This window comes from Equus quagga, chromosome 16, assembly GCF_021613505.1.
Source record: "Equus quagga isolate Etosha38 chromosome 16, UCLA_HA_Equagga_1.0, whole genome shotgun sequence".
Lineage (NCBI taxonomy): Eukaryota > Metazoa > Chordata > Mammalia > Perissodactyla > Equidae > Equus > Equus quagga.
The window spans coordinates 10,017,862-10,031,620 of NC_060282.1; the positions used below are offsets into that span (position 1 = coordinate 10,017,862).

At 50.6% G+C, this 13,759-nt stretch overlaps 1 protein-coding gene across 1 annotated transcript in view; it reads right to left on the minus strand.

The window, feature by feature from the left end:
* The window catches only part of TG (thyroglobulin), a 246,460-nt gene that overhangs the window by 194,687 nt on the left and 38,014 nt on the right, over positions 1 to 13,759 (minus strand). Inside the window, exons 18-21 of the mRNA XM_046642282.1 lie at positions 13,312 to 13,466; positions 9,537 to 9,693; positions 7,872 to 8,096; positions 804 to 953 (exon numbers count right to left, since the gene is read on the minus strand). Coding sequence (XP_046498238.1) covers positions 804 to 953; positions 7,872 to 8,096; positions 9,537 to 9,693; positions 13,312 to 13,466 — 687 coding nt within the window. The remainder of the gene's footprint in view (positions 1 to 803; positions 954 to 7,871; positions 8,097 to 9,536; positions 9,694 to 13,311; positions 13,467 to 13,759) is intronic.

A 13,759-nucleotide genomic window follows, 5' to 3' on the forward strand; every position in this document is an offset into this window, starting at 1 on the left:
TTGCCTCATGTTGACATATTTTCAGACTAACATGAAAAGATGCGCAACAAGGCAAGTTCTGGGTCCCTGTTAGGAAAAACCCGACAGTACCCGGGTGACTACTAAGTAACGAGGCCAAGGGAAATCACATGACATATGGGAAGGCCACAGGTACACACAGTCCTTACAAATGCACAGGGCCAGCACGGGAATATGAGCTACACGGCGGCGATGACTGTAGGTGGAAAATGTCTTCCACTTTTCAATCTGATAAGGCTGAGTTACAAAAATCGGAAGTTTCAGAATCAGACAATACCAAGATCAAAGGCCAGCTATGTCACTTACTAGCTGAGTGACGTTAGCTAAATTACTTATCTGAGACATAACCTTCTGATCTGTAAAGCTGTGCCAATAATATTTACCCAGAAGGGGAGCTGGGAAGATAGAATTAGACTACACAGGTAAAATGTGTGAGCTAGACCAGGACAGGGTATTGACATTCACAAATGGGCCCCTTTGACTATTATGCTGTGTATTCAATGGTTCTCAATGGGGGACAATTTTACCCCCCATCCAAGAGACACTTGGCAATGTCTGGAGACGTGTTTAGTTATCACAGCCTGGCGGTGGGGGCATGCTCCTGGCTTCTGATAGGTAAGGGCCAGGGATGCTGCTAAATAAACATCCTGCCATGCATGGGACAGCCCCCCAAAAGGAAGAATTATCTATCCCCAAATTTCCATAGTGCTGAGGTTGAGACACCCGGCTGTGTCTTTGTCACATTGCAGAGTTTCTCTTTCAAAGCAGGACCTTGGAGAACTTACAGTGAGTCTGGCTGAAGGCTCCCGCAGAAAGAGTTGTTCTTCCCAGAGGACAGGGGTCACAGGCCAAGCCACCTGCCCGTTCTTGGTAGAATCCAACGGGACAGGGAATACATCGCTCATCCTGAAAATAGCTTCCTTCAGGACACTGAACTAGAAAAGGTAAACAGAGGGGTGGTGTTAAAGACAAGACCCTTTTACAGTTACAACCTTACGACACACAGGGCATGTGAAATCCTGAAATTAGTTCAAGAGTTCATCCTGTGAACAAACACCCATTGAGAATCCGCTGTGCGTCACGCTCTAAGAACCAAGGATAAGCTGTGAGGAAAGTAGACAAGGTTCCTGCTCTCCAGGAGCTGGCACGCTAGCAGGATGACAGGGTGTCAGACAAGAATTTCAGATGTGGAGAAGATGAAGCAGATGAGGAGGGCAAGTTGATGAGGAAGGCCCTTCGGAGAGGTGATGCTTGAGACTTGAACGATGAGGAGTACCCCAGGCAAAGACCTAGGAGGAGAGAATTCCAGGCAGAGGGCACAGCAAGTGCAAAATCCTGAGGTAGGAGTGAGTTTGAATTATTCAAGGAATGGAAAGAAAAAAGCCAAACACAGCTAGCTACGAAGCTACAGCTGAGCAGACAAAAGAGAGACTGGCATGAGGTGAGGTTGGAGAACAACGTGAAAGAGGAGGGTCCATCCACAGGTCACCATAAGGACACCTCCCACAGTTAGGGACGTGGCAGAGCACAGTGCAGGGGTGAAAACTTTGAGGTCAGACAGATTGGGTAAAGTCAGTCTCCTCACTATACCTAAATGACTTTGGACTTCTCTGAGGCTCCATTTTCTCCTCTGTAAAACAGGGATTAATGATACTATCTCACTGGAGTGTAGTGATGCTGTACAGAAAGCATATATCATAACGCGACTCATACGTGCTCAACAAATGGTCATTATTTTTACACTTGAGGGAATCCTTCCTTGTAGCCAACCTCAACATCCACTCTGTCCAAACAGGGTGCCCCCTCTCTGCGGGCAATTTCAACAATTCAGCACCATCTCACTTGACTCATGCGGCCTCTCCCTGTTGGTTGGGCATTAATGGCGTTGCTGAGACCTGGGACCAGGGTGAGGTGAGAGAGACGCCCAGAGCACAGGATTTATAGGCCCTCACTGTCAGGCTGTTGGGTTTCTGATTTACTCAGAAATACCAAGTGTGACCCCGAGAGTGAGGACAGCCTTCTGTCTTGCAATAACATCCTGGTTGCCTCCCTCGCCTCATTCTTTGCCCCCGCGCTTACCCTGCACATGTGCAGATTGCCAGTGCTCTGCCCTTCTGATTCTAACACTCCATCCCTCCTGATTGGCTTCCTCTAACATGACATGGGCTGAGAAACCAGAAACTCAAACTGGGGAGACGCATATCTCCTAAGAGTTCTAAGTCCGGGTCCGAGAGCTCTGCCCTGAGGAAAGCATGTGAACTGGGCCGTGCTGGTTCTGATGGCTCAGAGAAGGGGTGGGAGGAAGAGGGTCCTTGTGCTTTCTTTCTTGGGTCAGGGTTGTGTTCCTGAGAGTTTGCCAAGTAACTTCCAGAAGCAGTGAGCTGTGACCCGGTGAAGATGGCACCTGAAAGCTTGCCCACTCTTGGGAGCACTTTCCATGTGCCTGGTGCTCTTCTGGGCACATCATGCACATTACACAGCATGCCCAGGAGTTAGTGTTGTATCCCCATCTGACGGATGAGAAAGCTGAGCCTCCAGGCATCCATGCATGACCCCTTAGCATGCTTTTCTGCAAAGGGCAGTGGCAAGTAAAATTACAGGAAATGCCAAGCACAGTGCCAGGAGTTTCAATGTGCTATCTCACACCCCTATGAGAAAATAGTCGTCCCCATTCTAAACTGGAGAAAACTGACGTTCAAGATCAAGGCTGACCAGGCGGCATGGTGACAGAGGTGGGATTTGAGCTCCATTCTCTCCTAACCAAAGCCTTTTCTCCATCCACCAACTCAAGCGCCTTCCTTTGACAAAGACATAAGCACAAACGTGTGGGACGTGCCAGAGTGGAGCCAGTCTTGATTTAACAACTGCTATCTCTAGACTGCATAGATACATGGCATCTGTGAGTAAATCAGAAACTCAAAACACATCTTGGAAACTGAAAGACGTGTTTTCCGGTCTGCCTCGAGCAATTAATATCCTCCCACAGCGAGAGGAGTTTCATTACTTCTATGAGTCAGGTTGTTGATCATCTCTAGTATTTTAACCCCAGTACAGTGACTATTTTTTCAAGCGGTCTCCAGATTCATTGCTAAAGGAAAACAAAACCTTTCAGCCAGCTCGAGGGGCCCTTCCTCCACACCCCGGGCCCAGGCGACAGGGCACAAAGAGGAGAGCTGGGAACGAACTTTTGCAATAAGCTCGCTAAGTTCCGGCCTCTAGACCATGCTCAAGGAAGGTGTGCTCTGTTTCTCTCCGTCTTTGACATCAAGAGTCTTTTCCACGCAAAGCAACGCTTGTGTAAGCCAGAATGAAGTGGCGGCTCAATCTTTATCATCCTTCCCCCACAAGTGGGTCTCAAAGACGCTTAAGTCCACTGCAACAACTGGGTGCTTATCCTTCAATTATCTCTCCAAGAATATCACTGGAAAACCCCTTTGGCTCAGTTTCTTCCTTCTTAAAATGAGACAACTGGGCCTATTTGAGGTTGGGAGTTTCACAAAGCTGCAGGGTTATGCTTTCCTCGAGCCAAACGGTTCCCATGGTGCCCAATAATGGCGGCCATGTTTCCACTGAAGAAAAATATCTGTGAGGAGGCATAACATAAGGAGTCCTTTCCTTCCTTAGCCTGCTTCAGTCGGCCCCACACCTGGCCCTGTCACTCTCCAACTTAAAATTCTCCCATGGTGCCCGACCCGGCCAAGCCCCCTCCCATGCCTGAGGCAGGAACGAGGCCTCTCCCACTCTGCTCCCTGCCTATCTCTCTCTCCCCATCTCCTGCCACATTCACCACAGGGACCTTTCTCCAGCCATATAAACCCTGTGTACTGGCCCCATAAAGCTATACCACTTCATGACTCTCCATTTCTGGAATGTCCCTCATTACTTTAGCATCCTCAACATAGGTGCTCCCACACATACACACACACACAGGCACACGCGTATCACTTCTTGTCTGCTCTTGTCTGAGCAGCAATTCTGACTCACTTTTCAAGACTCCCTGCCAGCCTCTGCCACCCCAGCAAGCCTCCCCTGATGGCCCTGCCTGGGATGGAACAGCCTTTTTCACATGACATTTTAACTGTCTTTTCCCTTAACTTTCCTCAACAAGGCTGTGAGCTCCTTGAAAGTGGAGCTGGGACTTTTGCTTCCCTGAGTCTGTAACATGGTGTTTGACACATAATTATATTTTGAAAGCTTGGATGGATGCACGGATGGAAAGAAGGAAGGAAGGAACAAGGAGAAAACAAGACATAACATATTACTTTGGAAAAAATCCATAGAGAATAGCTTATGAACTGGTAGCGAATGAATGAAAGTTAATGTTGTCCAGAATAGAAAATGGAAAATCCTGGCAATTTCTCTGGGATTCTTCTTAATGGAGAATTAAGGGGAAGTCTGCCTGGTATGAAGGCTACCAGCAGATAATTCTGAGGGGAAGCCATATGGCTGGGCTTGAGACAAAAGGGTGAAGGTAACCAAGCCCATCAGAGCTGTAAACAAAGCCGCCACCCACTACAGGGTCCGTTCCCTGGATAAAGGTGGCCATGTCTACGGAGTCATCAGAGGTGGATATTCCCACTGGTCTCCCAGAGTCACTGCTCTCCAAGGGCATCATCCTGGTTAGCCCCCTGAGATGCCACACAGAAACCCTGCTTCATCTCCACGGGACAATGCTCCGCTTGTAGCCTCACAGCTGTTTTCTAGATGGGCTTCAGAAAGAAATGAGCCAATAAGGATACCAGAAGCCAAGGGCATGGTTCCACTAAGAACCCCCTGTTGAGGGGAGAAACGTGTGATGCAGAGGACAAAACAAAGAATTTGAAATCAGTAGAGCTGAGTAAATCTCATCATGGCCAACTGGCAAAACCATTTGTTGAGTTCACTCTGTGCTGTGGGATGTGCCTCGTATCGATTATATTATGCTAGCCAAGCCACAACCTCCCTGAAACAAATGTTATTATCCCTGTTTCTCAGATCATGCCTGGTGAGGATAGGCAATGTCCGGAGAACCCACATTTAGAAGGTGTTGCAGCCAGGAGTTGAACCCAGGTCCACCTGACTTCAGAGAGCAGTTTCCTGACACTCTCCACTCTGCCCCTGGCTGCCTCAGCCCTTCCCTGAGTTAGTAATACCTGTCTCTCTGGATCAGAGAACTGCTACAAGGCCCAGCACATATCAGAAACTCAATAATCAATAGATGTGATCACTGAAACCGGAGAAATCCAGGGCTTTCAGTGCTGCTTTTGTGAATTCCATTCTAGACCTTTCTAACCATTTGGAGGAAGGGAGGAAGGCTGAATGGTGTGATTGATCATCTTTGAGAGTCAGTTAAAGGCTGCATCAGTTGACAAACAGAACGTAGGTTTACCTAGATCTGGGATTGGCAAACTACAGCCTGAGGGCCAAATTCAACTCACGCTGCGCTTGGGAAATAAAGTTTGATTGGTACACAGACACATTTTTCTCTCTACGATGGATGAGTTGAGTCATTAAGACAAAAACCGTATGGGCTGCAAATATTTGCTCTAAAAGACTGAAATACTTGCCGTCCAGCCCTTTACAGAAAAAGGTTGCCAACTCCTGTTCTGGAGCCAGTGTGCCCCGGGCAAATCCTTTCATTCAGCCCCTTCCCTGGGCCACGCCCTGTGGCTCCCGCGCTCTCTCTGAAGCCCTGTCACCCTGAGGCCAGGCTCTGATTCCCTGTGCCCCCACTGGTTGACATCCTTCGGGCAAGACTGTCTACCTCCTAGCTCAGATTTCCCCTCCCACCTCCCAGTTGAGCTAGGCTCCCTGTCCTGGTAGACAGGAAATGATAATCTAATAATCAGTGGAGTTCTCGAGAAGGAATTTGAGGATCGGATTCTCAATCCAGACTCTTTATTTTACGTGCAGGCTTTGGGGCCCTGAGAGGGACCAGGACTTGCTGGAAGGCTCACAGTCAACACAGGTTCTCCGACCTGGCCCCTGACCGGTACCTTGCTCCATCTCCTGCCACTCCACCTCTTGGCTCCAGGCTCCAGAGTGTGCACTCAAGGTCATGAGCCTCCAAATGGGCCTCCCAGACCCCCTTATCAGCAATACCCAGGGTGACTACAAAAACAGGTTCCTGGCTTCCACTCCCCCCAATACTCACACACATGTGTGTGTATACACACACGTGGGCATGCACACACACCCCTACTAATTCAGAGCCTTTGGCAGTGGAGGCCGGGGCTCTTCACAGTAAGTCTGAGAACACAGGCAGGTGTTCCACACACCTCCATCGCTGTAACCCTCTTTCACCCACCCGGGCAGGTGGCACCATCCGCTCCTGCTCCCGCTGCTTGTCCTCTGTGTTTGGGCAGCTCTGGTGAGGTGGAAAGACCATGAACTCTGGTCCCAGAGGACCTGTGGTTACTCATCCACAGATCATTGGTTTCATGAACTGAGTCCCTCCTTTGAGTCAGCCCTGCTCTGGCCACCACACATGCGTGATCTCATTTCATCTGAGCCTCAATCTCTTCATCTGTCAAATGGGGAAATCACCTGCCACTGGGGCTATTGTGAGGGTTAAATATTTGTGAAGGTACCTTGGAAACGGCAAAATCCTCTATAAATATTAGTGGGAACTGGTTATATTTCTGGTTTCTGTGTTAAGATTTAGCTACATCTTAAATCCAGGGTGGAGTTTAGAAGTTGGCATGGATTTCACAAAAGGAAAGGCCATGTAGCCTCTGTGTTGCGACCAATATAAATAATGGAAAAGTAAATAATTGAAAAACATCTTCTCTCTCTTCAGCTCGACCAAAGTGCCTCTCTGTCCCTTGCCACATGGGAGGAAGGGTCTCATCAATGAGACCCTGGAAGTTTGGATAGTAGACAGAACAACGGCCCTCAAAGATGCCCAGGTCCTGATCTTGGAACTTGTGAATATGTTAGGCTATACCGCAAAGGGAAAGGAAGGTTGCGGATGGAATTAAGGTCCTCATCAACAGATCTTAAGCTAGGGAGGACGTCCTGGATTACCCAGCTATGTGTAATCACAAGGGTCCTTAGAAATGAAGAGTCCAAGGGAGCTGTGACTACAGAAGAAGGGTCAGAGAGTACAACATTGCTGGCTTCGAAGATGAAGGTAGGAAGCCACAAGCCAAGAAATGTGGGCAACCTCTAGAAGCTGGAAAAGTCAAGGAAATAGATTCTCACCTAGGGTCTCAGGTAAGGAGGCAGCCCTGCTCACACCTTTAGCCCAGGGAGACCCGTGTCAGAACTCAAAGCTACAGAACTGTAAGATAATCAACGTGTGTTGTTTGAAGCCATTAAGTTTGTTGTGAGTTGTTATGGTAACAGCAGGAGACTCATACAGCTTCCATTCAAGGGATTTGCAGCTGCGTCCTGGTGAAAACAATTTCCAAAGCCACTTAGGTGTAAGGACAAGAACAACGCCAGGAAACCCCCACCACTTCCGCTGAGTCGTAAAGTCCTGGGCTGGCCAATGGCCGCTTAGAGACCATGGGAAGTCACGTATTCCCATAACCAGACTAAGACATCACGGAGCACACAGGGTAGGGATCAGCCTTCCCCACCAAGACAGGGCAGCCCAGGCCCCAGGGTCCAAGCTGGTCAAGAGCTAAGAAGGAAAACTTCAAACGTCAGGGTTCTTCCTTCAGTCACGCCATCTGGGCCTCTAGTTTCAGTTATTACGTGATGGTTGGTGACTATATGCCCACGCATAATGGATGATTGAAAAACTCCTGTTGAATAAATAGATGAATGATTCGTATGTGCAGAGTAACCTCCCTCCAGAGCTCTGCTGGCCTTTCCCGCAGCCTCGCACGGCTCAGTAACAGCTATCCAGGGAGAGGGCATGGACCTACCGCACCCCAGCGGGTCCTGACCGGCGCTGCTTGTGGCCGAGACTTGGTGGAATCCTTCCAAGCACCCAAACCACGTCCTGGGAGAGGTGCCAAAGCTGGCCCCTTGGATGAAGCGTATGGAGGTGTCTACTGGAAACGTCTTGGAATCCAAATGAAGCCGGAACGCTCCACTTTGGATCAGATCTGCAAAGCGTCTGATGAGATTCTTGCCCACTAAGGCCTCCTCTGTAAGACACAGAATGAAGAAGGAGAGTCACCCCATCGTTCAAAGGCAAGGGAGGATCAAGCGGCAGAAGCGCCTAGAATGTTCATGCCGAAAGGAGACGTAAGCATTACCCGGTGTCTCATCTTACAGAAGGGGAAACTGAGGACAGAGAAGGGGATTGACTGGCCCAAGCTCACATAGGAGCCAGAAGCACAAGTAGGATTGTAACCCAGGCCTCTGGCTCCTGTCATTTCCGCGGCATCAGTATGATCCCATTGGTATAGGAGATCACGTTTTCAGTCACAATCTAAGGTGCACTATCTAAACACTCAACTGTCTCAACCTTTGGCAAGGTTTCCCCATCTGCAAAATGGGGCTGTCAATGCCTCTCTTGTGGTTGGTGAGGATTATAAGGGAGAAGCTGTGATGGGGCCTCCGAGAGGTGCCTTCTGCCTCAGTGTTTAGCTGAATGTCGAGGAGGCCTCCAGCTGTCAAACTGTATGTATTTCCTGGGCAGAAACCAGATGGGCACCACACCTGGAGCTAGGATGGATCCCAGCATGCAGCGAACATTCCTACTACAACAGGTAAAGCCAGCCTGAGGCCTGAAAACACAGTCATCGCCGCTGACGCCAGGAATAAACCGGTCATCCTTTTGCAGCTTCAACCACACCCAAATTATCCAGGCTCTTTCTGGAGAAACATGAAAAGGGACCCCCTAATTCGTAACGCCATGGAGTTTATTCTTGCCATGAGAACTGTGAGACGGCAGAGATGCAGCGTGCCCGTGCCCTCTGGGTTATACTCTGCCTACGTTTTCCAGAAGTTCGCCCTCAGAGAGCAGAGGTCAAGCTCCAGCCAGTCCTGACCCCAGGCATTTGGTCGCTGGGTGGCAGATGAGAAAGCGGAGTTGCTCCCCATCCTCTGGTCAGAAATATATGGATTATATCCTACCCTGGCGCATAGGAGCTATCATCAACTCTGCTCTGCTCCTCCTTCTTGTATCTTTCTACTCTCTCGGTTCATCCACACCATAACTGCCCTGTTTTAAGTAGCGTAATAACGGGTATACATAGTGTAAGTGGTCTATGACGTTTTGTAATCGGAAGTGGGCTGGACATAAATGACAAGCTCATCGAGATGCCATCCCCTCCTCCCCCACTCTCCCCTCCTTCACAACTGTTGTGTCTCCCCTCTCTGTGCCCAGAAAATCAAGCGAAGAATTAAAAAATGTTCACAAAGGCACCATCAGGTGCCGTTGTTTAACTCTAGTAAGCTATTGATCAGAACTCTATTGATTTCTAATAATTAGCTCCTCCCGTGGGCCAGGTACGTAATTCTCTCACCAGATCCTCATGGGAAGGCATTATGGGCCTCACCAGGTCCATTTGACAGAGGGGGAAACTGAGACTCGGAGAGGCTGCACAGCTTCTTCAAGGCAGCCGTGCAGGAAAACATACCAACGTCCCGCAAATCAGGAAGAGAGGCCGGTGGGACATCCTCCAACCGCAATTTCCACGTGACATTCACTCCTACACGCTCCTGGGTCAGACACTCCACCCGCACCGTGGAGTCGTTGCAGACAGGAATGGAAACTGGGGTCCCATAAGTCTTCACCTACACGGAGACAGAAACCTTCAGGGCAAGGACACAGAGCAGGGAGGCAACCGGATGGCGCCCAGCCCAGGTGCCAGAACTTGGCTTGTGGTGTTTCCTTTAACCCTCCTTCACCCCTAAGTGGGAGGGCAAGGCCTTACTAAGCCCCTTTCCCCACCTGTGGGAAACGAGGCTCCAGGTTCAGGGAGCATAAGAGGAGGAGGAGCCGAGCTCTGTGCATTGAAAGCCCAGACGCTCCTAGCTCATGGCACCATGTTTCATTAGTGAAACGACTCCAGTTGACTCTGCAGATGTCCTCACAACACGTCCATCCAGCAGGACACGACCCTCCTTCTTAGAGGAAGCACCCGCCGGCTCTCCCATCGTGGCGACACAGCCTGGTTTCTCCTTCCAACCTGAGTGTGGCCACTGTCAGTGGTCACTGAACATCTGACTCCAAGGCTCCTGTGAGTCAGGGTGGGCGGGTGGATGGTGATGCGGCCTGGTTGGCCCGAGGACAGTGCTGGGCACGGGTCTGGGGGTGAACACAAGCTTCACCTTGCCCTCTTTACATCATGGCCTTTCAAAAGGGCACGTCCCAAGAGAGTCTGCACCGAGCCCCAGGGACGTTAGTGTATCTAAACGTGGGTGTCCAGAGGTGAAGGAGGGCTCTGGGCCCCTGAGGGGAGGGTTCTTCGAGGGAAAGTAAAGGCACCTGTCACCGATCTGCCATCCAGAGTCGATCTGGCCCTGGCCCTCAGCCTTTGGCAGAAGACCTCACCCGCCTTCTTTAGGACCCTCGGAAGCAGGCCCTGGGCTGCACATGCAGCCTGTGATTCAGGACGTCATTCAACATGACAGTCCTGCCACAGACTGGCACCAAGCACTGAAGATGTGCCACCTTCCATGCTGCGCCCAGGATGAAGGTGAGCAAGTGGCTGTGGGTGCTCATGCGTGACACAGAGGAGAACCTGCTGCGCGGGCACCCAGCCTCCTTAGAAGGCAATATGGCACAAGTTTTGAACATTCTCCAGTAGTCTGGCCCCACGTGAAATGCTTTGAACACAGCAGCTGGTTTAGTCTCCAAAACAAATGCGTAGAGTCGGAACTATCATTACCCCACATTACGCATGGGGAATTAGCCTCAGAGAGGCTGAGGAATCGCCAAGGATCACACAGCCAATAAACAGCGGAGCAAGGATTCAAACCCCTGCCAATCCCAGAACCTAAGATCTTAGCCTCTAGGCAGAGAGTAAGAGCAAGGGCTTTGGAGGCACGTGTTATTTCACTGAATCCGACCCTCCAGGGTAGCTGCTACTGGTCCCATTTCACAGATGACCGATGAGAGGCTCAGCAAGGCTGGAAAGGCCCAGGGAATGCCGGTAGGAAGTGGTGGAGCCAAGACTGACGCCAGATGCATCTGACTTGAAGGCTGTGTATCATTTCCAACTTCTAAAGAATAAGACCCACTCCTGGCCTTAGAGGTTCTCTGTCTCATGATCACACCTGACACCTCTTCCTGGAAGCCCCCACCACCGGGCCCCTGCCCAGGCTACCCTCTGACCCGTTCATCTTCAGCACGATCCTCAGCTCTCAGCTCTGGGGACTCTGGAAGGTTACACCCCTCACATTGTGAGGTTTAATTTCCTCTTCCCAGTAAATGGCAGCACCATGCCTTCACCCAGCCCTCAAGCCAAAACCTTAGTCATCCCTGATGTTCTCTTTCCGTACACCACATTATTGACTACCGCATCCTGTGGGTTCTCCCGTCCCAGTATGTCACAAGCCCTTCTGCTTCTCACTCTCTGCACCACCAAAGCCCAGAGCCACCCTCGCCCCGGCTCCCCATTCCGACCCTTGCCCCCAGAAGTCCATTCTCCATACAGCAGCAGATTAAACTTTAAAACCCACATCACATCATGTCAGTCTCTCAACCTCAGTGCCTGGGGGCTTTCCATCACGTGCCCACTAAAACCCACTGTCCTGGGCACAACCAACAAGCCCTGCGGGATGGGCACATCCCTCCCACAGCTCCCTCATGGCTGCCCCAGCCACACCGGCCTCCTTGATTTCATGGATCACACCCAGCAGGTTCCCACCGAAGGAGCCCCGACCTTCACATCTCTTCCAGATATTCACAAGGCCCTCAGCCTCACCTCACTCAGGCCCCCTCAAACGCCACCTCCTGGAAGGGCTGTCACTTGGCCATGCCATCTAAAATCACTCCCATTGGCCGCGATCCCTCGCCAACACTCCACCTGGCTTTTTCTCTCTTCTGGGCACTTACCATTGCCTGGCACATATGTGTTTCCTGCCATCGCCCCTAGACTGGGAGTCCCTGAGGGCAGAGCGGTGATCTCCTTCGCTGTTGGGTCCTGACAAAGACGCGCTCCTTGGCCAACCTCTGCCAGGTGCCTCTGAGCCCTCTTCTCTACTAGGCCTCAACTGTGGTCTACACAGACTTGAAGAGGCATCAACACAGTTTCTAACAGCTCAGGGCCACATCCCTAGGGTGACCTCAGTGCCCTTCAACTCAAGGCTGCCAAGAGAACTGACTCTGTCTTCTGCCAACACCTGGAGACCTGGCCTCCAGGGGACACCGGGACCCTAACCTCTCTAAGTGCCAGTCAGCAAACGCAGATGGGTTTCACAAGGTGCCCTAACAATCAGAGATGAGGAATGTAGAATCGTAGCAGGGCGCCAGAACACGACCAGTGCTCAGTAATCAGTAGATAATGCTGACATTGTTGTCAAGTGCATTTCTTTGTATAAAAGGGGGCGATACATGTTCCCATTTGTTTTAGAATCAATACTCTGTATTTGGTTTTGTGAAACTGTGTGCACAGCAAAATTCTCAGCATGAGGTGTTAAAAATGAGTTGCTTGATGAGTTAGCAAACTTTGAGTGGAATAAGGACTTAATTAATTGAGTGACTTTTTAAGACTCCTTCTGCGAATATTTGTGACTTCCAATCACCGAGGCCCTTGCCTATTAGACAGCTAAAAACTCAGATATTCATATTTATGGCACGACGTCTTTCCAGTTGGCATGCACTACTTTTTTCCCAGAGAGGACCCATGATGCCTGCTCGCAGGTTTGTTAAGGACCACGTCTGGCACCGTGCTTCAGAGAGTGCATCCCAGCGGCTCAGCCTCCCTGCCCCACGTTCCCAGCCTCTGTTTCCACGCATGGTGGCAGTCCCACATGGTGATCACAGCTCTGTCCTCATGTCAGTCCTCCTGGCTCTACCATTTTCCAGCTGTGACTCCGGCCATGTTTGAACTCTCTAGTCTCCACTCCTCTCATTTACAAAATGGTCATAATGATGGGGTCCCTGTGAGGATTGCATTAGCCAACCCAAGCCAAGGGAAGCACCGTGCCTACCCATAATAAGCACTCAGAACGTGTTTGGTTTGACATCTTTCTGCAGAAGGAATGGCCAATGATGCGATGGGTATGGATTCCACCTCTGCTGCTACCCAATTAGCCTTGGCTGAATTTCTTTCTTATTCTGGGCCTCCGATTACCCACTGGTAAAATGAGCGAGGGTTGACCTCAGGTTCATTTGAGCCCTGAGGTTCTCTGACGTGGTGACCCTGAGCTCCCCCCAAGCCCTCGCAAGCAGGGAAGGGCACCTACCTGGATCTGGCAGAAGCCACGTGCCACGAGCTCGTCTAATATGAAGCCCTGGAAAACCGGCAGTAAACCCGCGTCGTCGGCCCTGCACAGCGAGCCGGGCGGGAGCTGCAGCTGGATCTGCGCTCCGGTCTGGAGGGTCTGCCACAGCTGGGGCCCTGCAGGCAAGCGCCAGAGGTCAGCAAACACAGGCGACAGAATGGTGCCTTTCTTTCCTTTCCTTTGCTTGGCTTTTCCTCTGCAAAAATAACCCTCTTTCATTTAGCTTGGATCACACAAGCGCTGCCCTCTTGCATCATCATCCTCAGAGTCTAAATACTTCCCAGCATGCTGGCTTGTCTCGGAAATTGCTTAGCAGCCCCACAGCAAGCTCAGTCCCACCTCAGCCTCTAAACCAGGCTGCTTTCCATTTCGGGGTTCCTGGACATTCTTCTTGGAAAATCATTCATAC